This window comes from Limanda limanda, chromosome 8 (genome assembly GCF_963576545.1).
Source record: "Limanda limanda chromosome 8, fLimLim1.1, whole genome shotgun sequence".
NCBI lineage: Eukaryota > Metazoa > Chordata > Actinopteri > Pleuronectiformes > Pleuronectidae > Limanda > Limanda limanda.
In genome coordinates this window covers 8,319,761-8,346,759 of record NC_083643.1, presented here as the reverse complement: position 1 = coordinate 8,346,759, position 26,999 = coordinate 8,319,761, and the positions used below count along the sequence as shown (strand labels likewise).

Here is a 26,999-nt window from a genome sequence, read left to right as displayed (position 1 = left end):
TGGACCTCGACCGGTCCCCATGTTACTGCCACTTGCACCACTGTGTGGATTTGCAGGTACTGTTGCCAGAAGGCCTGCAAGAAAACCAACGACTGGGTTCAAATATCATTTATAACAAATTGCTCTATTTAGTAAGTGACCTCAAACTAAGGTTCATGCCAACTTTGTAAGGTCACTTGATATGTAACTAGAGTCATAACCGATTTCTAGGATGAATTGAAATATTTAATTTCTATGAAATCAATCTGAAAGGCCCTAACACAAGTTCAGCGTTATCATAATGCTGCTTTGTATTTTGGCTGCTTTTCTTCTTGGATGTATTTCAAAGAATAGAAAAACCAAAGCAAAGAATACGACCGCATCTTCTCATCTGTCCGATCTTTTGTACCTTAAACAGACGAGGGAAGACATCGGTAGGCTGGCCTCTTATGATCCAAGTCCTCCAAACAATGCAGCAAAAACCTGGAGTCAGAAAGTCACAAGGAACGATCGATTACAAATATAAGATCATTGTGAACAGAGACCACTGTTACACAAAATCAAACCATGAGATCATGAGACCATCAATCAGAAGTGTAGATGACTTAAAAATGATTGGGGGAGGGGCTACAACCACCGCTACACAAAAACTGTGTGTGTGTGTGTGTGTGTGTGTGTGTGTGTGTGTGTGTGTGTGTGTGTGTGTGTGTGTGTGTGTCAGCAAATCACACAGCACATCACACAGGTCAAGTAGGCATTAACTTGCAATGCAGTGACTCAAGCATTATGCATCTGTGAACAAAGCCTGTCATTCACTACCACTATCTCGAGAAAGCCAACAGATCTGCTGTGACAATCACTGAAATTACAAACAGCGTTAGATATGGACTCTAGAACACACTGAATACAAACAACTTACACAAAGGAAAAGAGGGCATGAGATCCAAGTGTTTCAATTTGAGAAGGCTGCCCTCTACTGGTGACATCTTCATACACACACTGAGTTATTATCAACTAACACAAGAGAAAAGCTGACAAGACTTTTATTTGTATGATAAAAGCTTCTAAATTTACATCTATGTTTTTCTCAGAGTGCAATCAGCACAGTGACAGCCACACTGAACTTGTGAAAAATAGACACAGCATCTTTGGCGAATTCTATTATTCATTTTTCCTCGTCTACTATTAGAAATCCATACAATTCCATAAGTGTGCGTTTAATGTGGCTGAGAACTGTGAGAGGGTGTGATGTAATCGCTACATTGGTCAACTTGGAAGAACGTAGCAATCACAATTTGGCCTATCAAATGTACTACAAATATGCTCTTTGCCTCCACAATCTTCAGCCAGGTCATGCTTATGATCTATATTTGAATAGTTATCACGAAAATTTTTCAGATTTCGCCAGAAAAATCGTAGTAATGTAACGCTTTCATCGTTGCTATGAGGACTGCTGTGAACGCTGCCATGCTATAAACCACGTAGCAGCATGCTGTACGAGTCATCATCCGTGCGTTGTGTTGTTCAGTGAGCGTGAATGTTTTCTATGTTATGTGTGTGTGATATATGAGTTTTATTTTGACAGAGGTTATGTTTTCACCTCATGTTTCTTTCTATGTTGTGTGTGCATGATACCTGTAACGTACAACATCACTATTTCAAGGCTCAGGCATCACTAGAGGCTTCAGAATCAGTGAATAATTTAAATGTCTTTAATGCTGTTGGTATAATCTGAGGTATGTTGGCCAGGTTACTTCAGTGCTCTCACATGCCCTTCTGTAATGCCTCCCCCTTGTGGCAAAAACGAACATGTACAACAAGATGAACCACGAAAACTTTATTCAAATATTAAACATTTAACTTGCCCAATGTCACTTATTTGGTTAATTAATTGGCTCACTTCATTCAAAAATCCTTGGAAAAAGTAATACAGTGAAAACCCTTGGCCATTACTATGTCGCAGCTTTTTTAACCACAACAAATTACAAAATCTATTTATATCTCTACATCTATCTATATATGCAAATATAGATCATCATAGCATCAAAGCAAACCAGTTGGATAATTCACTGGTTTCTGTCGTGTCTGCTGAGAACCGAACACATCTTATTTTCCATTGAGCTTCAATACCACCAAGGAGAAGATGGAAACACTGACAAGTGACAAAGTGACAGTAGATTTTTTTCCCAGCAAAAGGCGAAACTAAATTTAAGCCGAAACACAAATACTTGGGTTGACAAATTGCTCCGCTGCCACACTTCCTATTCCAAGTGTTGTTCATGGATTAAAAATACTGTTTGGTCAAATTTTCACCGGCTATAATGTTCATTGACAAAAAAGCAAAAGTTACAACATGTTTTTCCTTGAACTTGCGCAAGTTCGACACACTGTGGGTTTGGGTTTAGCAAGGCCTCTGCGGTTTGTCCAGGAGCTGTGCACAGGGTTTTTAAGGCAGAAGAGAGCAATCCAGGGATATCATTTTTTGATAATATCTCAATTTCTGGAGTCTCTGATCTAAATGGCATCACAGATCGTTTTCTTGAATACTTGGAATTTGTACTTAATGCCGTCCTCCTCCTGAATGCCACTCGGTACCTGAGGAAATCTAATTTGGAAACAAAAGGGGAAAGAAGGTTTTGTGAGTTCATTAGGACAAAAACAGTTAAATATAAATATAACAATGCAATGGATGAACAGTTTAATAAAACAAGCAAAACACTGAAAGGCTGCTGATCATCTGCAAAACCATGAAATGAGATAAAAAACAAACTTTTATTGTCATTTAAAACAGACTGATATAGAAGCAGTAAAATATTAATCGACTATAACGAGTTTGAATCAAATGAAAGAAAAACAAAGATACCAGGAAAACGAGAGGTAAGAATCTACCTTTAATTGAAACACTCACTAATTTACCAATAAAATTCAATGGCACAGGAGTTTTATTACAGAAGTTCACATGGACATAGACAACTGGACTTGCTTGTCTTTCTTGAAGAGGTTTTACCTCGAAGAAAGACCCCCCCTGCTGTTGTGTGAGTCAGTAGGGTCATTTGATTTGACGTGTGGTTGGGTGATGAGCTGTGTTGGGAGAGAACTGGGGGGAATATTGAAAGTGGATGAAAGCTTCTGTCTTAAACCAGCTTCTCTGGTTTTTCCAGGTTGACAAAGTTGGCGTCTTTCACTCCTCAAACCATCTGTGTTCTCTGGCCAGAATACTGTACGTAGACTACCATCCTCAATAGAGTGTCACTTGTTACTCCTCTAATATAAGGGATAGATGGTTGTGTACATACTTTGGCCAGAGGAGACAAAAACCTCTTGTGTGAAACGTCTTCAACAAACACCAGTCCAATTGCCTACATGGAGACAGCTGTAACATTGCTTATCAAAACAATGTTGTGGCAAACCAGTGAGGGTGGAAGTCAGCAGAATCTTTTGAGCTGAGCTATTTCAAGTACAGACAATGCAATCGCAGGGAAAGTGCTGATGTTTGCTTTGTGACTAAGTAAAAATCGCTCTCTCATGATGCAGTCGTGAGATAAAATAAACACTAACCTTTCTTGTAGTTTGAACACTCCTCTGTCAAACTCAGGGAAGAAAACATCACACTCAAAGTCAGCCATGACATTGGTAAGATAAACCAGATCACACCACGGGTGACTCAGCGCGTCCTGGTCAGAAAACAAGAAGCAAAAGGTAACATTTGCTTCATGGTTATACAGCACAAGAAGGAGAAAGACTAAATCTAAGCTGCAAAGGAAAGTCTCTGCATGTTGATGGCAGGCTGCTTTTTTAACACCACTGCTGGTGTGAGATTATTTTAAAGATGTATCTGTTGGATCCTTGTTATTCAGTGATTGGGCTTAAACCAGCTATTCTCTGAATGTGCATCTACGACTATTTTACCTTGTAGACCTGCATACCACCAACCACCCAGATGGTCTCTATCAGGTCAGCGAGGGGGGGCTCTGCAGCCAAGCGGACAGCGCTCTCGAAGTCTTCAGACAGGAAGTGGGCGTGATCTGGAACTTTACTGAAAGACAACAGAGTTCAGGAGCAATTCAGAAGATGTGCGTTTACTCCCTGGAGAATATCGAGAATGTGTGTGGGATATATACGGCAGAAGTTGGTCTAAAACTTGATGTATAGGTTGTGTGTGAGAAGTGGAAGATGTGGGAGCTGCAAGAGCTGAAGCACAAAAGACCTAAAAAAACCCTGCAACTGTCAATAAAAAGCATTACAGGTCAAATGTAATAATTCAAAAACTGGGATGAAATACACGGGTCATAGCTGAAAGTTTTGTTTTCTGTTTGAAGCTCAAACAAAGTCTGGAGCTGAAAGTGGGCTGAAGTGGTTTGATTTCAAAATGGTGAGAAATATAGAAGACGTGTCCATTCCCTTCATTAATTTCAAAAGGAAAAACTTCAAACAAAACGTTTAATATTTCAGAAAGTATGAAATATATTGAGAAACTAAATACATGCGAGATTGTCGTACTGAGTAGAAATAAGAACCAGAAATAGTCAATCTCTGAAGGAATTGTGGTGTCATTGCTGTTTTCTGCAGAAGCTGAATTGTGTTGCAGCCTTGAACTTGTCATTGAAGTAGTATATTACGATAGAAAAAATAAAATGGAGAGGCATAATAATACAACCTGTTCTGTGAGCAGTGATGGGAGGTAACATGAGTCGTATTACGTGAGCCAGCTCAAGTTTGGAGAAACGACGCTGAAGCCAAAAAAAACATCTGGAACGCATTGTTCTTAGAACTGAGGTGTTACAACATTTTGTGGAAATCACATAAAAGTAAACTAAACTCTGAAAGTCTGAAAGTCGTTTTGAGGGCTAACTTTGATTTAAAGGACATCTTGACGAGTATGCACAGAACTACAGAGTCAAGAATGTGTGTGTGTAGTTTCAAACACAACAGAAAACAGATGAGCTATGTATGACCAGCAGGAATGTGTGTGTGTGTGTGTGTGTGTGTGTGTGTGTGTGTGTGTGTGTGTGTGTGTGTGTGTGTGTGTGTGTGTGTGTGTGTGTGTGTGTGTGTGTGTGTGTCTCTCTCTGTGTGTGTGTGTGTGTGTCTCTCTGTGTGTGGGTGTGTGTGTGTGTGTGTGGGATATATGACTCACCTCAGTTTGGTGCTCAACACCACATGTAGAGTATTAGCCAATGGGAACAGTGTTTCCGGGTGGGAGAACCAGCACAGTTTACCCCAGACCATCATGTTCATCTTTCCTGAAATCAAAAAAAATACAAATATTTGATACTAACGTCGACTTCTCAAGCAGCACAGCTCCCATGTCTCTGATGATGAAACATATTACAGGCCTGGTACTAAAACTCCAGAGATAAGCATGGAAGATGAGGATAATATTTTCTATAGTAGTGGCCTGTACGTAATTTTATATAATAAAACACTTCAACACATTACAGGATAATACGTGACCCTAGGAGAGGTGATAATATGACAGGATATTGATCCGGGGGAATACCTGGTCTCGACACCCTGGTGACAGTGTTGAGGAAGTACTGGAATTCAGACCTGAAAAAGTCACATTTTCAATATCAATCCAAGCACAAAACAGACTGCTGTAGTTTGCAAATAGAGTGAGGAATACCGTTATGAATATGATATGCAATTATAGATTATATAGCTTAATAATGCATTAAAACATATACAGAAATCAACTTTTTCATGAGCAGAGGAGGACAAATATTTCATATAAACAGCAAAACATGTGTTGTACCTCCTCACTGAACTTGCTCAATGCGTAAGTAATACACAGACACATGTCTAAGTAATACATTAACACATGTTTTGCTGTTTATAAAAAATCATTGTCACAACAACTTATATGGATATCAGTCATATATATACTGATCAAAAGTAATATATTGATAAATATTGAACATTTGTCGTGTTTTAATACATTTGTTATATTGATATTGCCCAGCCAATGCATTGCCTATACAGCCTCCAACTGCTTTATTTCATTTTTTTTTTTTTTATTCTTTTATTTATTTTTTTATTTCTTGTTAAATGTTTCCTTTTTATTATACCATTTGAGCTCGTACTACATTTACAACAGATTTGAAAGCTCCTTTGAAGATCAAAGGACAGGCTATCATTTTTACATAAAAATCTCCATGTCGCAGCTCCTCCTCTTCCCACAGCTGTTTCGTTGAACTGTGGTTGTCAATGGAATTTTTAGCGATTCTAAAACAGTTTGTACGAACCCCTGTCTCTAACACACTCTGCTGGAGTCACAAACCCCCCCTAATAAATATGAATGAAATATCAAACATGTGTGTGTGTCTCTTACGGTAATTTCCAGGGCAAGTGTCCGTCTTTCCCGATCCCCATGTCACTGCAAACAGCCGCGATGAGGCGCACCGGCTTCTTCTGCCTTTCCTCCCGGTTCTTCTCCATCTCTCTCAGGTGAACACGACACACACCAGCTGCGGGTTCGGGTCTGCGACGGGAACCATTTATCGGGATGAGAACTTCACTATCACCGCCCACCGACTCGCGGCCGCTATTGGACACGGTGGATTTCCGCTGCTGCTGCTGTTGGTTTTTCAGCTCGGTCACATCAGCCTGATGTGTAATCAGTCGGCGGGCGGGACTCACTGACGAGGATTTGTTACACAAGCAGCACGCACGGTGACAGATTAAGATGGAACACCATGAGAGCTTCCCCTGAGTCCACACGGGGGAGCACACAACTCAGAGCCACTAACAACACAACAAGTGTGCGGGTTGCAGCACAAAAAAACTCTAAAACAACACAACTCTTCTTTGTAAGAGAAAGAAAAAATAGCACAAATGTATCCCATTCAATGTTGTAGAACATTCAGTTTGCTTGTTTTATTTGTATATATTTATCTCATGCTCTTCACTCTTTGTTGGGTTCTTGCTCCTCTTAAAGCTCGTTTTGCTTTCTATGTACTAAGTTCATAAATCTCCTGTACCCTCCCTGTGTTCCTGTGTGCTGCTTTTCTTTGTAACTGTTGCACACTGTAAGCTACTGGCTGCTTTCCCATCGGATCAATAAAGTGCTGATATGTGTGTGTGCAGTTACATCCTGAGTCTACAGGTGTGTCAGCTAAAGGTTGTAAGAAGGATAAGGATTTTTCAAAACCTGGATCTGACTGAGGTCTGGACATTTATTTGTGTATTTCTGCCATCGTGTGTGACGTGACCTCACCTTTCAGATGTTTCTCTTGTTAATTGGGTATTACGGCATAATAAAACGTGTTTGAGGAGGGGCTGTCTACAACCTAGTAGCACTGTACTTAATTCCTGACCCTGATATGTCTGATTGCCGCCAGTATGACCCTGCAGGTGCATCATTATCCATTTACAGAATCAGATATGAAATATTTGCAGTATTTTCCGAATTCGAACAATTCTCCTTTATCCCAATATCTATCCTACTACTCAAAAAGGACACGTGTTGACTTTTTGTCATGAATCTCAATAAACCCTGCACTTTGTCTGGCACATTTTACACTTTGGTTTTCAAGCTTTACTGCCAGGTTCTGTTTTTCCTCTTGTTGATCTTGTTATATCCTTTTAAGGGTTTCGGTGCAGGTGCAATATTCAACTCACTTTTACTCTGCATAATAATGAGGTATGTCCTTGTTTACTGTTTTTGTTGTTGTTGTCCAATGTACTGTTCTGCAGCTGCTGTAGCACTTTGGCCCAAGACACATTTTTGGTTGTCGTTGAAATGCAGATGTAGGCTGTATCATATTATAAAAAGTTTATTGTAATAACAAGAGGCATTTCATGTTATAATTCAACTTTATAACATGACATTTACATTATTGAAACATAAAAACGTATCACACTAAAACAAGAAATGTTTCACATTATAACTATAAACGATTTATCACATCATTGTGTAAAATGTTTTATGTTATGACAGTATAGGAACATGTGGAATGTTATCTTGTTATTGCAAAAAGGCTTTTCAGGAAACAATGTAAAACATCCCACAGTTCAAAATATAGGAACATTCACATGTTATGAGAAAATATAAAATTTTTATGTGAAAAGTTTGTATGACGACCAGAAAATATAATGTGAAAAACATTTAATTACGAACAAATTGCATATTATAATGTAAAAAGGTTTCATGGTAGCAACATACGAGGTTTTTCCATGATAACATAAGTTCATATATAACAATGTGAAAATATCTTATGTAAAAAAACACATTTTTATAACATTGCAAGTTATAATGTGACACTGATCAGTGTCTGTGATACTATAATAAACCCCTGGGTCATCAGATTTTTTGGCTCGTCATAGGAGGAAAATTACAACTGTAACTTTGCTATTAAATCCATTTGTGTTGTTCTGCTTTGGCCAAAAATAGTAGCTGTTACAGAATATTCAATGAGATGAGATGAGATTCAGCTGTGACCTCTCCTTGTACTTGGGAGGTACCATCCCCACTGTGATCATATTCCTTTCCAAATGTTTAACTAAACGAAAAGTATTTAATTTGTAACTTTTGATTAATAGGGTATAGAGATGTTAGTGGGGTTTTCTGCCCAGAAGAAAAGGGGCGATAGAGCCACTCTGAGTGAGAGACACTGGCTTACCAAGGGAAAGATATCTGGTTGAATGGAAATGATTTATGATTCAACTAGAATCGTAACTGACAAACCGAAGACAGAACTTGTACACACCTGGATTTTATCCTGAATTAGTCATCATCATTTCATTATCACTTTGGTTAATAATCAACTGCCACTGACTCTTATCATTGTATTGTTGCATACTTGAATCCTTTACAATGTGACTGCTCTGTACTGCTGGTGGCGTTTGACTCTCCTACAGTCACAGACCTGTCAGACAGGTTAGTGAACTATAGGGCCACTCAGAGAGCGCATACATCTGCAGAAAAAGTTTGAGAACCACTGCGGCAGTGGAAGACAACAGCTGTCCTCACAACACCCTCATGTGGAAACTTCAAAGCTCCTTTTAACTTTTCCCCCAAATATGAATTTCTCTAAATTCCTTCCTCTGTTTCTGAGATGTGTGACGCGTCTTCATCAGCAGACCAAGACGTGTTGTGCTGACGGTCCAGTCCAACATTTGATGATCTTAAATGATAACCAGCACTATTATCTGAAATTAGTTTGTCAGACAAACCAGCTCCATTGAACACCAGCAGCACATTTGTTCTTCTTAGTGGTTGTTAGCTGCAGTTACATGAGAGCATACAGACAGAGGCACCCTTTGTATACCGTCTCTTGCCTAGTGTCTACTTGCTCTGCCTCCAGGATTAAGAGCTGCTCCCAGAACCGTCATCTTTCTGCATTTAAACAAGAAACACAACACGCGTCATGAGACTATTCCAAATTGATTTGGTTTCATCTTTTTTGTGTGTGAGTGGAATAAAAAGAAAACTGACGTCAATCAAGTCCAACAGGATGACGGAAAGCACTTTTGAATCTGTAATGAAGTAATTTGCACTGTAACAACATGTTTTGATCTATTAACTTAGTTAATCAACTCTGCTTTTTTTGGAAGATCAACTTTAATTTGGTTATACTCTGTGGTCAATAGCAAGTTGCCAAATGACCCAAGTCTCTGGTCTATTCAATTTAGCCATTAGTGTGATGATATTTAGTAAAAAACAAGTTAGTAATCGCATTGTGTGGACCAGAAGGCCTGCAAGAAAACCGAAGCATTTTAATTTACATGCAAGACAATGCATCTCTGTAGAAAACAACGATCAAGAATAACTGCTTCCTTGATTTGATGTTAAAATGCTTCTTAGGCCTAGGAGCGATCTGGAGATCGGGAACATTTGAATGTTTTGCAGTGACCATGAACATCAGTTAACTCTTGGATGGATAAGCAACATATACAGTAGTCACAGTGCTGTGTGTTTATAAAATTGGTTGCTCAACTCAATGAGAGCTTTGATAAACCCAAGATTGAAGCTGCCGATTGTAGGCATATGACTGACTTACACACAAAGGCTTTAACTGCTAAATACTGGCCCTGACTTAGAGAAATTAAAATTATATTTGAATCATATTTGCTGAAGACCTTTAATCTTCAGACCTCCTTAAGCACTTCTTTAAAAAGTTTGTATTTATTTATTTATTTTTAAACATGTTCCAGCCACTTGTGTAGTCAGTAAATCTATTTGATGAAATAGTAGCACTCTTTCTGGGTTACGATTAATTGAATGCCTAATTACACATTAATCTATCCATTCATAATAAATTGCAGATCCTCTGAGGGTCGCAGTGGGCTGGAGACAATCTCAGCTGACACATCCTGCACAGGAGGCCAGCAAACTACAGGGCCTTTATAAGCACATGCAAACTCTACACAGAAAAGCCCTAGTATAACTATAAAATGTTGGTTTTGAAGGTTATTTTCTAAAACAAACGTTTACATGGCACATCTGTTTAAATACAAGCAACATTCCGGAAAAAAACATTCAAATCAATGTATCTGAGTCGTGTCCCTACCCAGTCCTCTATTGCAGGAAAGCTTCTGGCATATTTGCTTCATCCACTCAATGTTGATGCGGCTGGCTTCAGCATGGTTCACCATGGGCTTGGGGTAGGGCTCTCCTATGATGCACTTGGCAGCTTTCTGCACTTTCTCTGGGACCCTCCAGGGATCGTAGATGTATTTGGCTGGAAAGTCTCTCAATATGGGCAAGTAACGCCTGAAAATAGATAAAGAAAAGAATGAAGATACATTTGTAAAGATGAGGAACATGATGTGAAGGTTAACGATGTTCATGTATCAAGTGTGATAACTTTGTCTGTGATGGTGCAGGAGGGCCTCGTTAGATGAGCTGCTGTTCAACTGTCATTAATACTTAGTGTAAAATCACTTATTTATCCACACATATTGACAATGAGAATAAGGTCACAGCATTTCAAATGCTTCCCATCAGTTGATGCATGTGATTACAACAAGTTATATGATGATGATCTGTATCAACTTAGAATTATTAATAGTAGTGTAATGAATCAATATTGCCTTTAATTTGCCATGCTGTAATTTAGAGCTAGATGAGTGAGATATGAGTTCAGATTATCCAGCACATTGTATCTTCAATTGGTAATTTCACAGGGCAACGATCCATATAACAGACAATGTCCCCCAACACTAATGCAACCATGACAAAAAATATTCCCATGTGAAGCAACAAAAGACCACAAGCCTACCGTGAGATATTGTTGTGGACCATTTAAATGACTGCAGGGGACCCATGTACTCAGAACTTATGAAAGACGAGATGGAAGGACGGACTGACCGTATGTATTCGACGTTGGGGTCTGTGCGTCGTCCACATCCCACAAGGCAGTAACATCGGACGAACTGCTGGAAAAATGAACTGCAGGAGAAGCACATCCAGCTGCCAGCGTTGACACTAAAATCAAGACACTCAGAGTTTGCCATCCATGCCTGTAAAAGGATGAAGCTTTAGTTAAGCTCAATAATTATATATACTGATTTTAAACAATCACTAAATGCAGGTAATGTTGCATTGAAAGTTTAACTGGTGAGACATTAAGACGATGACTAGAGCAAAGGGACTGTTGAGCTACAGCAGATTTAATGGTACCTGCATTAACTTCTTCTTTTGTGTACATAGTGTGTAGTAACATGTCTGCTTATCTTCCTCTCCAGATGCCGCTCTAGTCTCATGAGAGCTTTTGTTTCTCCACCTGGTCTCACTGCTGTGCTCAGGCCTTCTGTCTCAAATCCTGACGAAGCAAAATACTGCACAGTCACTCCCTTGTCCAGATCATAGAGGATGTGTGAAACCGCACCAGAGCCTCCACCGCAGCCTCTTTGGCCAGTTTAGTAATGGTGGCATCACGTTCCTTGCCAGAAGGCTCAGTGTCATATTCATAAGATAAACGTGTGATCTACCATTCCTGAGGAAAAGTATGACATACTTAACACACAGTGGTGTGTAGATATGTCATTTGCTGTTTTGATCTGAACAGAAATGTTTGTTCAAGATTGACAGAGAGAGATACAGACTGAGACCACAATGTTATAATAAGATCTTCAGCTAAGTTCAAATATCATTTATAACACATTGCTCAATTAAGTAAGTGACGTCAAGCCAGGGTTCATGCCAACTTTGTAAGGTCACTTGCTATGTAACCAGAGTCATAACAGATTTCAAGGAAGGATGAATTGAAATGTTTAATTTCTATTAAATCAATTTGAAAGGCAAAACAACACAAGTTCAGCGTTATCATAATGTTGCTTTGTATTTTGGCTGCTTTTTACTTGTATTGTGATGTATTTCAAAGAATACAAAAAACAAAGCAAAGTATACCACCGCATCTTCTCATCTGTCCGATCTTTTGTACCTTAAACAGACGAGGGAAGACGATCGGTAGGCTGGCCTCTTATGATCCAAGTCCTCCAAACAATGCAGCAAAAACCTGGAGCCAGAGAGTCACAAGGAACAATCGATTACAAATATAAGATCATTCTGAACAGAGACCACTGTTACACAAAATTAAACCATGAGATTGTGAGACCATCAATCAGAAGTGTAAATGACTTGAAAATGATTGGGGGGGGGGGGGCTACAACCACCACTACACAAAGACTGTGTGTGTGTGTGTGTGTGTGTTTGTGTGTGTGTGTGTGTGTGTCAGCAAATCACACAGGTCAAATAGGCATTAACTTGCAATGCAGTAACTCAAGCATTATGCATCTGTGAACAAAGCCAGTCATTCACTACCACTATCTGGAGAATTGCTGTAACAATCAGTGAAATTACAAACAGCGTTAGATATGGACTATAGACCACACTGTATACAAACAATTTACACAAAGGAAAAGAGTGCACGAGATCCAAGTGTTTCTTCATACACACACTGAGCTCTGAGCTATTATCAACTATGCAAGAGGGGACAAGCTAACAAGACTTTTATTTATATGATAAAAGCTTCTACATTTACATCAAAGCTTTTCTCTGAGTGCAATCAGCACAGTGACAGCCACACTGAACTTCTTCAAAATAAACACAGCATCTTCGGTGAATTGTTATATTAATTTTTTCTCGTCTACTATTACAATTCATACGTGTGCGTTTAATGTGGGTCAGAACTGTGAGAGGGTGTGATGTAATGATAATTTCTCGGGCCTCCATAGTACATTCAGTCCTGAGCGGCACAGTTTGTAAACGGGAAAAATGACTTGTCATCATGGTGGTTAGGTGCCAGCTCCACGCTCACTGCCCGGAGCTTTTAGATTATGTTTTTCTAAGGACATGGAGGCTGAAATACTTTCCTCTCCTTTTATCCCCAATTAAATTATTGACTGAAAACCAGGAAGCCGGCGGCACGGATTCGAGAAAAATGATTGACCATTCTTAATAAATTGCTCGCTAACATTCCTCTTTCTTTGACATTTGATTGTTTGATTCGTGCAGCAGGGGCCTCATAACTGTATCTGCAGCTGTTTTCTACAATCACTGTGAGGCTTATCAAAAGCTAAAGGTTGATTTCACGGACACAATCAAAGAGATAATAAAAATGAAGACATCACACTTATCAAGCTCCGTGGATTATTATGCAATGAAGGACTCAGAGCAGGTCTTCCACTGACCACAAGCTCAGAGGTACGATCCCCAGCTCCTCCAGTCCACATACTCCACCTGCACCAAACAACCAAACACAGTATCACAGAGTAAATAAGTTGTAATTGGTCTTTATTTCTCATTCAAAACCAGCTACGGACGATCCACTTGAAATCCATTGATGCCAGCTTCTCCTTCAACACAAACCCCCATATCAAAGCTTGACACTGAGATGAAAGCAAATGGGCAAATTGAAAAATTAGAGGCCATCAGAATGGACACTGTGGACAGTGAGGAGGTGAACATTGAGACCTGCGCAGCAGCAATAAACAAAGTAAGGTATAATAAACATACTTTAAAAGCAGGAGGTGTCCGTCTATCAAGATTACTTCAGAGAAATAAATTCTAGGCTGTCTATTGGCAAGTTAGTAAAAGGTCGATTTAATCATTACCGTTCAATCAGAGGATTGTATGTGGGACAATTAAGATTATACAGCCCATTAAAAAGCTTCCTTTCGTGTTTCTTTTCTTTACTTTATTCTTTCACTGTTCAAAAACGCGTTGGAATCTTTCCGCAGTCTGTTGTGCTAAAGTTCATTACCCACAGATCGTTCAGTTTCCTTGTGCGCATGCTTGAAACTCAAAGGGGGAGTGAACATATCAGCTGCCACGTGAGGACATCTTGTCCACATGGAGTACAGAGCAATGTCAAGTGTCTCAGCTGGTCTGTGGTGCTGACCAACTTCTTAAAAAACAATGACAGTATATCCTACAGTGGGTATCAGAGTATCCTATAATACCACATTCTGTAAGTAAGGCAGTGCCTCCAAGTTCTGATTCATGTTACTCAACAATTATTTAATTTATCGATAGATGGCAAATATTTCTGTGATAATCAATGGATTGTTACATGTGTAAAATGTCAGAAAAAAGTGAAAAGGCCAAATATTATTCCCTGAAGCCGGAGGTAAAATATTGAAATTGCTTGTTTTCGTGAAACCGACAGTCAAACCTTTTCAAGATGTTGAGTTTTCTATCGTAGAAGAATGGTGGACATTGACATGTGATTGGCTGGTACTCAACCGTTGACTTAAGTGATGAGTACGTTATGTTAATTTTCTGTCATTCCAATACATTATTGTATCAGCTAACAATTTCACTTTCACAGTTCTCCTTCCCACATACCTGGGGAAATAATGAAATTGCCATATGTAGTAATTATTGATCTGGGTCTTAAAACATTCTTCTGGAGCCTTGGGAGGGTAATCACTCTATGTACACGATTATGGCCTATATATATTTTATAAAAAATTGTGGACATTGCTTTTTTCCCCTATATATAAAGATTGAATAACTCAAGTCTGTTCCTGCTCTTTTACGTCACACAGAAATTACAGACTCAGACAAAAGAGATATGTGCTGAATAAGAATGTACGGTATCACCCTGGAGCAAGATGTCAAAAACATGTCACTGCCACAGCCCGTGCATCTGAAGCTACAGTATACAGAAGCTATTACAATATGTTTCTACCTGAACATGATTTTAATCTGCTCAGAACATTAAACATTTCAACTTATACTTAAGTTGTAGTCTTTAACAGCAAACTATTGGGACCCAGAAACCAATGTCTAACAGTAAACAGCTTAATGTAAGGCAGTACAGCTTGTGGTTATTCTATATTGACTCCTGGTGTAGTCACCGGAGGGACGTCTGCAGCTGTCTAACCCAAACAGCTTTTTTCAGCTGCTTCAGGGACGTCTTCAGTGGCTTCCTGACCACACATCCTCCCCTTCCTGGGTAAATTATAGTGGATGTGCCTGCATCAAGCTGTTTCTTTGGGCTTAGATTCCAGGGCTCTGGGGCATCTTACTGTTACAGACACAGCTCCAGTTTAATCTACAGTTATATCTATACTCTCACAATATTGATAGAATTATGTTTTATGTCTTAAACCGACTTTTTACTTAATCAAGTGATTGAAAAAGGCTGTAATCTGTTATCTATGCTGCATCCCTGTTGTGAGCTTGATAGAGGAATAATCTCTAGTGGAAAACATGTAGCTTTTATGAACACTAGATGGCAGACTTAACCAGGAATTGTTCTGGAATCAACTGCATCAAATTTTTACATTTTATTATTATTACAACTGATCACACAGTAAGCATAACGCAGTGTCTGGTAAAGCACATGTTGCATTTCATAATTTGTATTATGTCTTTATATTATTGGGCAAATTGAGGGTTTGAGCTGATGATGGTTTTAGATCACCAGAGACACTGCAACCCCTCCTGAGGAGCAGGTTTTACTAATCTACATGCGACATTTCCTGGATTGATAAAAAGCAATTGATGCAGAAGTAAAAATCAAGGAATCATCAAAATCAATTGGATGCATCCTGAGGTCACCATGGATACCTGTGTTACATTATTTGAAGATCCATGCAGTAATAGTGGAAATATTTTAGTTTAACCCAAAGTGGTGGATGGACCTAACATTGCCACAATTAGGGTCCTGCTGATAGTGTAGCTTATAGCAGGTCACTTGGTTTACACTCAAAGTATTTATATTATTAAAATAATTAATTAATGGAGTTTTGTATAGATATAAAAGGCATCAGGACAAGATGTGAAAGCAACATAAGAGAATATACAAACAGACCAATTGGTTAAATGAGGAAAGAGTAAAAGTTGCAGTGCGGATTACAACATGAGTCATTGTTTGAGTTCAACAGACGCGTCCTCAGCCTTGATTTAAATAAACTGGGAGTTACAGCAGACCTGCAGGCAAATCCATAATGAGAGCAGTTTCAGTGATGTTGTTGAAATCCTGACTGCATGAAGTCCTAACAATACCAGAGAACCTAGAAGTCACTTTACTTAAGAACAGGAGAGCTGATGCAGGCCTTTCAGTGATGTAGTCTTTCTGGACTCTGCTCGATGACGGCAGGTTTCAGCTATTTGAGACAAGTGGCATGTTGACAATTTGTAGATCATCTGAGGCCAAGCAATTAGAGACGTTGAAAAAAAGAAACCTTTTGGCAGAAAGTCAAGGCAGCAGGCTGAGGATTCTTGTCCTCCTGGTTTTTCTGGTTTATGGATTAAATGAAACAATCCCCCTTTTTTTAAATTACTGCTCTCTCTGACATGCTGCTCCCTCTAAATTAAGTATGATTAAAGCAGTCACTCATTTGGAAGGGCTAATTTGCCCCCAACATAGACATGGAACTGTGATATTAAATCATCCCTCTTGACTATAAAGGACTGTTAAAGACCTTGGAGTGAGTTTTGAATCGTGATCTTCACAGCAGTGATTCTCCAATAATGATTTTTTGGTGCTCAACATTGAAAGATGGAGCAGTCAATACAGAGACTGAGAAACATTAATATGATTAAAATCAGTAAGAATGAAAGAGACCTGGCCTCATGACAGTAATTTGTGTTGCAGTCGCTCTTATTGTGTGAAGTGGAATCTGGTTATGTGGGGGTGGAGTTGTCCCGGCTGACCTTCCTATGACCTTCTGAGAGTCTCTCTATATGTGTACGTGGTAGATTTCAATAGTTCCAAGCACATGTCTCTATGAATATGCAGATGTCCAGTGTAGGAGGCAGGGGCGTAGTAACTGAGGAGGCAATTACCTGGGACCAAGAGCTGATGGAGAGCACCCCCCTAGAATGGGAATTACATTTGTCCTGAACAATGATATTGGGGATAGTGGGGGTTCGGATTTTTCATAACTCTACCGAGGAGGTTATGTTTTCATCTGTGTATGTTTGACTGTTTGTTAGCAGGATTATGAAAATACTGCTCAACTGGTTTCCACGATTTATTGTGAAGGGATGGATCATGACCCAATGCAGCAAAATGTTGGTGTGGATCCAGATCAGGTGGCAGATCCAGGATTGTTCTTTACTTTCTTTACCATTGTGAGATTAGATTTTCCCCAGCATTTTCGTAGTTTCTTCTTAGAGAATAATTCATAGATTGACTGATATTTATGTGTGTTTTCACCAGGGGGCTGTTGTGCCTTGGTGGAGGTATGCAATCTACTGAGAGCAATTTTATGTGTATGCCCTTTGTTTATCATTCCTATACTGAAACGAATCAGTTGTATATTTGAATGATGTGGTTTGGTGTCATGTCTTTGTGGGTTGATTTGACGTAGGACCCCAAGGTCCCCTTCACATGGGCGCCCCAAAGACCCTTGAAATAATCCTGGTAGATGATTAAAGTATCAACACAAATGATAAAACATACATCTTCCCACTGATGTCAGTAAAAATCTTACTCTAACACTCTGTTAGCCATTACAGAGAAACTGTGCAGGTAGTTTAAAGTGCTACTACAAACCAGGAGACATGAGGTCTGCTCTTTAATAACATTTAATGCCACGCTAACTGCTGCTATGGACATTATAATCATCAACTAAACAGGATTTCTCCCTTTTAATTAAATTCTGCACTGCGTGTCATTTTGTTATTCAATTAGAGTCGGTGTCACTCATGGGAAAAGAAATTGGAGCCTTACATGCACTGACGAGTAAACTAAACTTTCCCTGCACAACACCAGGGTTCACTGTTGCTCCAGAATGACAGTCAACCTGCTGTCAGATACAGAAGCTGCAGGTTTACTGCATCTCAGCTGTAAACACAGACAGAACAAAGAGCAACATTCAGATCATGATCTTATTATCTTAACCACCAGTTTGGATTCATACACTCCTGAGACATATTGTCACTCATGGAGATAGTTGGTTGCCTAAGGATTGCAACATGACTGCAGTTGCTTTCAAAGCACTTAACCACACACCTCACTGCTGTTGAATATCTCTACCGTTGTTTAAACTTAACCTATCCCTGTGTTCACCTTGGCTGTAATACGAGTTAACGCTTTATGCAGATTTGAACTGAGGCAAAGCAAGAGGCCTGTGTGTGATCAGGGGGAGAAGCTGAGCGGATACAGCTCAGGTTAGACCCCGTGAGCGATCACGACAAATGACCTTGAAAGTAATTCAGATCTTTTCAATGAGTTCTCCACCGGCGGAGCAAAGGATACATTATGCATGCAATCTATTATTAATGGACTTGAGTCATGTTACCATCAGACATGGGCCCCCGAGAAAATATCTGAACAGCCTGATACTCTGGAGGATTTGCCCTCTTATACATGGTTATATAAAAACAGCTGCTTCTATATTATGTGATTCATACTTTAGTGCAAGTTCTGTCTTTAACACATTTTACTTTTACTTGACATTACCCCTTCGTCTATTCTGTTTCAAAGTTAAGAGAATTTAAGTTTTTAGAAAAGTAGGTTCTGGACAATTAAACAAACATTGCGTTCCCTGTTTACACAGCCTATTTGTTAGTTGGCCTTATCAATAGCTTGTTATCGATCCTCTGAAGAGATCCAATTAAAACTCCTTGCTGCTTCATCCCGGGAGTCCATTGGCTGACAGCTGTTGTCGGCCCCTCCTCCATGTGTCAGGAGCAGTGCGGGTCCCTGAGATGCTCGGAGCTGAGAGACTCTGCAACTTCAGCCTCGGGTGCATGGACTTGTCCCACAAACGCACAAGTGGAGGTGTTTTATTCGGACACGTGGGTTTCCGAGCTCCCTTTTTTCTCCACTTTCCCCCCCCGAGCCCTCCTTTGAAGGATGAAGTGCAGCCATGGCTCGGAGTAGCAAGTCAGCATCGAGGACCCTGGAGGATTTGACGCTGGACTCAGGTTATGGTGGAGCCGCAGACTCCTTCAGGTCTTCCAGTGCGTCGCTGTGCTGCTCGGATGCACATGGGGCGAACCACTGGCATCTAACCGACTCGATGCACAGTCGACACAACAGTCTGGACACTGTGAACACGGTCCTGGTGGAAGACGCAGAGATCCTGGAGTGCACCGTGCAGTGCGCAAAGCTGCCCGAGCTTGAGGATGTGCCGTGGAGCCTCGGGGAGGTGGCGTGCGCCCTGAGCCGGGACGAGGAGCGGACCCTGGCCACCCCGCCGCAGGACGTCCTGCTCCGGCTCTCCGTGCTGGTCTCCCGGGCCCTGGTCCGGGTGGCCAAGGAGGCACAGCGGCTGAGTCTGCGTTACGCCAAATGCACCAAATACGAGATCCAAAGTGCCACGAAGATCTCCCTGTCGTGGAGCGTCTCCATGAAGTGCCTCGGCGCGGCCCTCGGCGCCTTGTCCCTGTACAACATGAGCACGGAGGAGGACAAGTTCGGCCGCGGCAAGTCGCTGCGCTGCGGACTGGTCTTCAACGTGGGGAAGTTCTTCAGGTGGATGGTGGACAGCAGGGTGGCGGTCCGGATCCACGAGCACGCAGCCATCTACCTGGCCGCCTGCATGGAGAGCCTCTTCCGAGAGGTTTACGCGCGGGTGCTGCGCAGCGCGCTGCTGGAGCGAGATAACGGGATCCCCAAGTTCACTGTGGAGACCCTGGAGCAGGCCGTGAGCAGCGAGGCGGAGATCTGGGGCTCCCTGCAACCCTGGCAGCACCTCATCTGCGGGAAGAACGCGAGCGGTGAGTCAGGAGCTGAGAGCCACATCCTCACCACACACATCCACTGCTGTCAAAGCCCCGTGCGTCTGGTTACCTGTAGAGTTCCCATAATCACCCCTGAGTAGATGTATGCAGCTACAATACAAAGCAAAGACTTCCTCACTGGATTTACGCCAAACAACCATATATCAATCACCAATAAAATAATTTTTCGTGTTTAACCTATAAACCTGCACCATAAATACCATACAGGTATGAGTAATGAACTGAGAGCATCTACAGGGTTCTTCTCCACTTCATCACCCCACATCCACTGCTTCCAACCCCCTTTTGTAACCTGTTGAGCTCCATTCTCTCAGTAGATCTCTGCAGCTGCAATACAAAGCAAAGACGTCCTCACTGGCTTATTGATGGTGGATCATGATCTTGCATGGCTGCTATGATTGCAGCAGGACTGCTTGCCATATAGTATTGAAGTTATCCTTTAAAATATTAACCCTCATCAATGCTGCTTAAACCTTTATCCTGATGATGTTTTCCTTTACACTTGACATCTATTGCACTTCTGTCAGTCCTGGGAGAGGGATCCCTCACATGTGGCTCTCTGAGGTTTCTACGTATTTTTACCCTGTTAAAAGGGTTTTTAGTTTTTCCTTACTCTTGCTGAGGGTTAAGGACAGAGGATGTCACACCATGTTAAAACCCTATGAGACAAATTGTGATTTGTGAATATGGACTATACAAATACAAATTGATTGATTGATTGATTTACTCCAAACAACCATATATTAATCACCAAAATAAGACATTTTTCGTGTTTAACCAATAAACCTGCACCATAAATACCATACAGGTATGAGTAATGAACTGAGAGCATCTTCAGGGTTCTTCTCCACTTCCTCACCCCACATCCTCTGCTTCCAACCCCCTTTGCTTCTTGTAACCTGTAGAGTTCCATTCTCTCAGTAGATTTCTGCAGCTGCAATACAAAGCAAAGCCTTCTTCACTAGATTAATCCCAAATGACAATAAAGTCATCACCAATTTAAGACTTAATCTTGCGTGTTTAAAACTCTCATCTGCACCATACATGTTATACAGTGATGAGTAATGATCTGAGAGCAAGTGCAGGGTCTCTCTCCACTTCACACAACCAATGCTTTCAAATCCATTTGCTTCATGTAACCTGTAGAGTCTCAATTCTCTTCTGCAGCAGCAGCACAAAGCAGAGCCGTCCTCACTGGATTTACTTCATATATTCATCATCAGTGTAAAACTTAATCTTGCATGTTAAACTCTCGTCTGAACCGTAAATGTTACAGTTATGAGCATTGTGAGAATGTCAAGAAAGATATCCCTTGGACTCACCCGCTGCCAGGATATTAAAAGGTTATACCTCAGTCTCTCTCCTGCTGAGGAGCTGTAGATTTTAAGAGTATTTCTGTAGCTGACGTAGTGTTTCCCAGTGGAGCTGCATGAGCTGCAGGCAGGGGATGACTGACTGAGTAGAGGCCAGGGAAGGAGAGAGTGGTCCTCCTGCCCCCTGTGTCTTGTTGTGCTGTGTTGTGTTACTCTCTCATATCATTCCTGTATGTGGCTGTTGACTTGATGCACAAAATGCTGAAGCTGGGCCTGATTTCCTCAGGCTTACAGCCTCTCTCTCTCTCTGTGAGAGCTTTCAGTGAAAGCGGCTCTCCCAGTTTCCTACAATGATGCCCTGCAGAGGTTAGTTTTACTCTTTTCTTCCCAAAGACGGAGGAAGTCTTTCATCCCTGTGTGCATGTGCTGAGTCCACACACAATACACTTCACATTGGCTCAAAGTGTTGAGGAATACTTGTGTTGTGTGATTTGATAGTGAGTGTAATTGTATTCCGACTTCACCGCAGCTTAACCAGCAATACATCTCACCACACAAACACAGGCTTGCCCCTGTTTTGATGGATGTTGTAAAAGTGCCGCTGTGGCTCCTCTTGCAACAGGTTTACGTAATGAAAGGCCTTGGGGGACCCATGTGCTATCATGCATTATGCAGATTGATGTGAATAAAACTGAGTTATAGAGTAAGAGAGAGGGAGACGGACAGACAGATGGAAAGAAAGAAATACTCTTACTGTATTGATGAATCACAAACAGAAGCCTGTAGATCGGCCCTTTATGACAACTCTTTGTTTTTAAACTGGCAACAAAGCCTTTTATATATTCATGTCAGTTTGTGTACATTGTCCATAACTGTGTCCTCACATGGTTGTTAAGGTTCAGATGCACAGTCTATGCATCCATCATCTTTATATTATCTTTATATCACTGTATCGTAGACGGTAAAGACAGACGACCCAGCCCCACTTCTTCTCACTATCCAGAAATGAAGCCAAAATGTCGTGGATACGAATGCTGCCATCTTGTTCTGATGTCATTTGGAGCCGGAGCCTTCATAGTATTGATCAGGGGACCAATCTCAGCTGTCATTCTTCATAAGACCTACCTAAAAGGACGGAAACCATCTTTAAGAAACATTGATTTGTTCTTGTATTTTAACTGTTTAGTTTGGCCCATATCCCATCCACTAACATGGAGGAGAAGGGATTTTGTGACCTATACTGCAGACTATGGTCGAGACCATAGACTGCCACTCTGCAAAAGTGAATCCAAATGATCTTGATTGGCCCCTTGCGGCTTGAAGCAGTTACGTCATAAACCCTGACTCCTCCATGTTAGCAGATGGGACAAGACCTAAAAAGGCAGAGTAAACCTTAAATAATTTCTTCTCAAAATTGTTTTTGTCATTTTAAGTATTTCTTATCACCCTGATTTATGTTTATGTGCTCATTTTTATTGTTAGCTATTATATGCTCCACACCACGATCACTTCTGCACAGACTCCGGCTCCAAATGACGTCCAAAAGGCAAGATGGCGGCCCCGGTATCTGGGAATATTTGGCTTAACTTTTGGGCAGTTGGAGGAAGTGGAGACACGTTGTTCATGCTTGTATACATGCAACAATGACAGTGCAAAAAGGATGCAGTGTACTGTATCCTCAGAGTTTACAGTGAGAGCAGAGACCTTTACAGTACTGAGAGTCAGTCCTGGGCACACTCAGGCCACTTGGCATGCAGTGAGGCTCCAGCTGTAGAAGAGATGCGGTGAGTGTTCAGTGGTGCATTGGACCGGAGAATAAAATGAGATGCAAGAAAAAACGTCTGGAGCATGTGGAATAATGATATAATGCTCAGGGCTAGAAAGGTGTTGTAGTGTGCATGAAGTCCATGCAATGCAGTGCTGAACTTTGTTATTCCTCCTTAGGTAATGGGCTGTTATTGCGAGCATAAAAAAATACATTAAACTGGCTATAATTCATGTTTTTATAATAACAGGATTTAATCTGAAGGGAGCTTTTAACAGAACAGCTCTGCGGTGGTTCATCTCACTGCTGGTTTTCATCAGTTAGATTTCTGGCTATGTCCACCAGCTAGTTAGCTGTTCAGGTAGGTCAGTCAGTTAAGATAGTAGATGTGTGCGTCTGTTAGGGAATACAGGAAGTTCCATGTCGTGGAAGATTTGTTCCACATTTCATCTTGTGACACAGCGGGACCTCCACACCCCGGGATGCCCTTTACCTGCACTGACAGATAAGACAGGGACACAGATGCATCATTTGTCGTCTTCCCAGTAAAAATCAAACAGCCCCGTCGATCCGAGGGTGGGTTGACCTTAACCCAGCTGCCGCCTGCCAAATTGAGCATCACTCCATCCTTCCTCTCTGCCTCTCTCTGCCAAGTGGGAGTAATTGAGGTGATTTTTCCATATTATGCTGATGATGCTGATGACTCAGCTTTGCCGTTAGGAATATCTCTATTTCATCTCTGCCGCCAAAGCTGATTACTTTCTCATTTTTTTTGTGCTGTCACAGATTCAATCAGGAAGTTTCGTCATTCAGTGTTTTCCCTTTTGAATGTTTGAAGCTTCTATTAGTTACCTTGGCAATGCGCCAATTTGTTTCCGGGAAGCTTCTTCTATCATGAGGAAGAATAGTCTCTCAGAAATGCTTACATTTGCTTTCTTGCCATGACTTTAAGAAGATAGACGATGCTCTCACATCTGTGCAGTACTTATAAAGTTATCTTTGCCAGATAATTTCTTTGACAGAAGCAATAACTCCCACAGTGTGTTAAGAATCCAATAAAAGAAAGAAAAAAGTCACACTATTGCTTTTAAGGCAAATTTATTCTCAACATTAAATACATATTTGTATACGGACGTAGCCTTCTGTACATTTGGTCTGTATTTTTGCACGCCTCGTGAAAAAAACGAATGAAATAGATGAAATAGAGCAGTACCTCTGGGAACAGTAGGGGAGAGTATAGAGACACGAGGAAGGACTTTTTGAGGTGTGACTTTGGGAGTTGGTAAGAGACTTCAAGCATCTATATGATGTTACTTCACATGGGCAGAAGGACAAACAGCTGATTTGCCTCCTTCTAAGGAACAGTATCGCATCCTTCACTGTCGCCATTTTGGTTGTCGTCGAAAACTCTCGACTCTGCGCTGCCCTCTTGTGGATGCGTTGCTTATATCGTGCCAATGCAGCATAAGTGAGCAAACAAGTAAAGGAGCTCTAAGTCTTCAGGAGTTGTTGACGATATACGAGCAGAACCAACGAACACAAGAGGCTGTTCTCACTGTATCTTACATATTTGTATGCATGGATTTATTTCTTTGTAATTCCTTTATTTATTCAAACAAGGAGGAAGAGCTTCTTCTTGTTTGTTTCGTGAATTGAAATGTCAGCCTTCAGCACAGGCTCCGTAATTACCCTGTGCTATAATGCGTGTTCACACTCTCTGCTGCCCACAGCTCTGCAGTGGCATATTCAGCATACGGCCGCAGCCTCCCACACAGACACATACTCAAACACATACATCAAGATGTCAGGGGCTCCTCTCAGCACGTCTGACTCAGGTGGGTGTTGGGTTTCCCTTCTTGTCAGAACTGGAAACTACTCTATATGGTGGGATATTTCTTATGGTTCCCACTAGAATCTGCTACACAGTGATTCTTTGATTTCCTTAATGATGAGCATGTCAAAGAAAAACATCCAGTGTGAACATGATACCCAGCGCTCAGGGACATGTACCACCCAGAGGACGAGTTTCTAATTTCTAATGTAGACATGAGACAACTTTCAAGTCTGGGCAGGGCTGGTTCGGTTGAGAATTTTAAATGAAATTGTCACCCTGAAGTCATTTGAAACAAATGCAATATACCTTGAAATAGCTGACCCATTTTGTTTAGTGGCCCCAGTTGTTTTTTCTTATTTAAATGGACGAAACATGCATGACTTGATGCTGAAACACATGCTTGGTTAGCCGCAAGCTCACATATAGGTTTTTTATATTCAATGTCAACCATTTCTGGAATGCCATAAACTGCTGGTTGAATATCACATATACAGTGATGCTATTATAATAAAATATAATACAATAATTCCATAAATCATGTTATTGGGTCCACACTTACGTACATTACACATATTGTACTACTTCACATATTAATCAACTTAAAAAAAACACAGGTAACTGTTGCTCTGTAGCAGCAGCGGCTGGGACTCATCAATTTAAGTGTTACGCCGCTGATCATGACAACAGTGGGTTCACGGCAATGGCAAAGACAACTGATTCTCCAGTTCCTGGTTCAGTGAACTGAGTCCGGCTTCACAGAACCTTGAATGAGCCGGGGAACAGCTCTTTGTGCAGCTTCAGGGTTCTGTAGCCGGTCGTTACTTGTTGTTTGCCCACTCCAAACAGGCAGGATCAGTACAGACACCGCACTAATTGATCAAATGAGTAGTAATGTGAAAGGGGTCCAAACAGGCATAAGCGATTATTAATGTGATAAATCATCATTTGTCTTTTTACCGATTCGCTTGAATTTTCTAAACATACAGGGAGAGAAAGTGTCAATATATTTTGAGTTTCAGTCTCGCTGAATAAATAAGCTCCTTTCTCGAGAAGCGATTTTGCATTGACATTCATCAATCATCCAGAGAGAAATCCATCACAGAGCTGTCACAGATACCAACTTCACTGTTAGCAGCCCCGATAGAAATTCAATGCAGCCACGACTTGCATCTCTGTGGAGCAGTTGCCAGCAGCATGTGAAATACAAAACTGTTGAGGGGTAATTTGAGGTAATTTGAACAAGTGGGCAAGCTGTTCTCTGGCATTGTTCTCTTCTCACTCTTACTTTTTTCCTGCCTGGAAAATTGTATCCGCTGTCACCGCTGCTGATGGACACACACACACACACACACACAAACACACACACACACACACACACACACACACACACACACACACACACACACACACACACACACAAGTACGCATGTACACACCCACCGCCCTGAGTCCTGTCAAAAAAGGGGGCTGAAAATGTGGAAAATCACCAAGTGAACAGGCAAATGTGGGAAAAGTGGGGACACTAAAATAGTAAATTGCAGCATTTTAGCACTTCCCTCAGAAATAGTCGGACCATTACGCTGTGAAGTGTTTAAGTGAGGGGGGATTTCCTTTTAAAGGCTTATGCTCTATCAGCAGAATATGATCTGGTCGGCCCTATGCATGTAACATATAGAAGTGAGACTTGTGTGGTCATATGTGAAAAACAGAACAAGAAGGGGTAGGGACCGGTATCGGTATAGATGTCCTTGTTTGCAGATTAGCACCATAAAGAAAACTTTAACATTACAAAATAAACATTATTTGCACTTGTGTTTTCAGTTTACCTAAAAATATGTTTATTTCTTCAATTCAAGTTCTATATATTTGGTTGTATTTGTATCTCCTTTCCTTTTTTGTACATTTAAAACACCTTCATCAATTACCTTCGCCAAGGAGTTTATGTTTTCATTGGCATAT

The 26,999-nt window shown here is 40.9% G+C and overlaps 3 protein-coding genes across 3 annotated transcripts in view; 1 reads left to right on the top strand and 2 right to left on the bottom strand.

Moving 5' to 3' along the window:
* Positions 1-1,801: 1,801 nt before the first annotated feature.
* On the bottom strand, positions 1,802-6,531 carry LOC133009418 (dihydrofolate reductase-like). The gene is made up of 6 exons (XM_061076920.1): positions 6,311-6,531; positions 5,480-5,529; positions 5,117-5,222; positions 3,889-4,015; positions 3,538-3,653; positions 1,802-2,584 (listed from the first exon to the last, which is right to left on the bottom strand). Exons 1-6 carry the CDS (start codon positions 6,415-6,417, stop codon positions 2,494-2,496), a joined length of 597 nt encoding a protein of 198 aa, XP_060932903.1. The 5' UTR covers positions 6,418-6,531; the 3' UTR covers positions 1,802-2,493.
* Positions 6,423-11,436, bottom strand: cry1b (cryptochrome circadian regulator 1b). The gene is made up of 4 exons (XM_061076497.1): positions 11,291-11,436; positions 10,491-10,693; positions 6,504-6,617; positions 6,423-6,460 (listed from the first exon to the last, which is right to left on the bottom strand). The coding sequence occupies exons 1-4, from the start codon at positions 11,434-11,436 to the stop codon at positions 6,423-6,425; spliced, it is 501 nt and encodes a 166-aa protein (XP_060932480.1).
* A 7,815-nt stretch (positions 11,437-19,251) lies between these two features.
* Positions 19,252-26,999, top strand: part of btbd11b (BTB (POZ) domain containing 11b) — a 76,800-nt gene continuing 69,052 nt past the window's right edge. The window contains exon 1 of the mRNA XM_061077132.1: positions 19,252-20,104. Within this exon, the coding sequence (XP_060933115.1) occupies positions 19,252-20,104 (853 nt within the window). The remainder of the gene's footprint in view (positions 20,105-26,999) is intronic.

Coding starts and splice junctions, on each gene's coding strand:
- LOC133009418 (XM_061076920.1), bottom strand. CDS start 6,417: ATGGAGAAGAACCGGGAGGAAAGGCAGAAGAAGCCGGTGCGCCTCATC. Junction 5,530..6,310: donor CACTTGCCCTGGAAATTACC/GTAAGAGACACA, acceptor TGACTTTTTCAG/GTCTGAATTCCAGTACTTCC. Junction 4,016..5,116: donor GTGTTGAGCACCAAACTGAG/GTGAGTCATATA, acceptor GTTGTCTTTCAG/TAAAGTTCCAGATCACGCCC.
- cry1b (XM_061076497.1), bottom strand. CDS start 11,436: ATGGCAAACTCTGAGTGTCTTGATTTTAGTGTCAACGCTGGCAGCTGG. Junction 10,694..11,290: donor CCCAACGTCGAATACATACG/GTCAGTCCGTCC, acceptor ATCTATTTTCAG/GCGTTACTTGCCCATATTGA. Junction 6,461..6,503: donor CGGCCGCGAGTCGGTGGGCG/GTGATAGTGAAG, acceptor TTCCCGTCGCAG/ACCCGAACCCGCAGCTGGTG.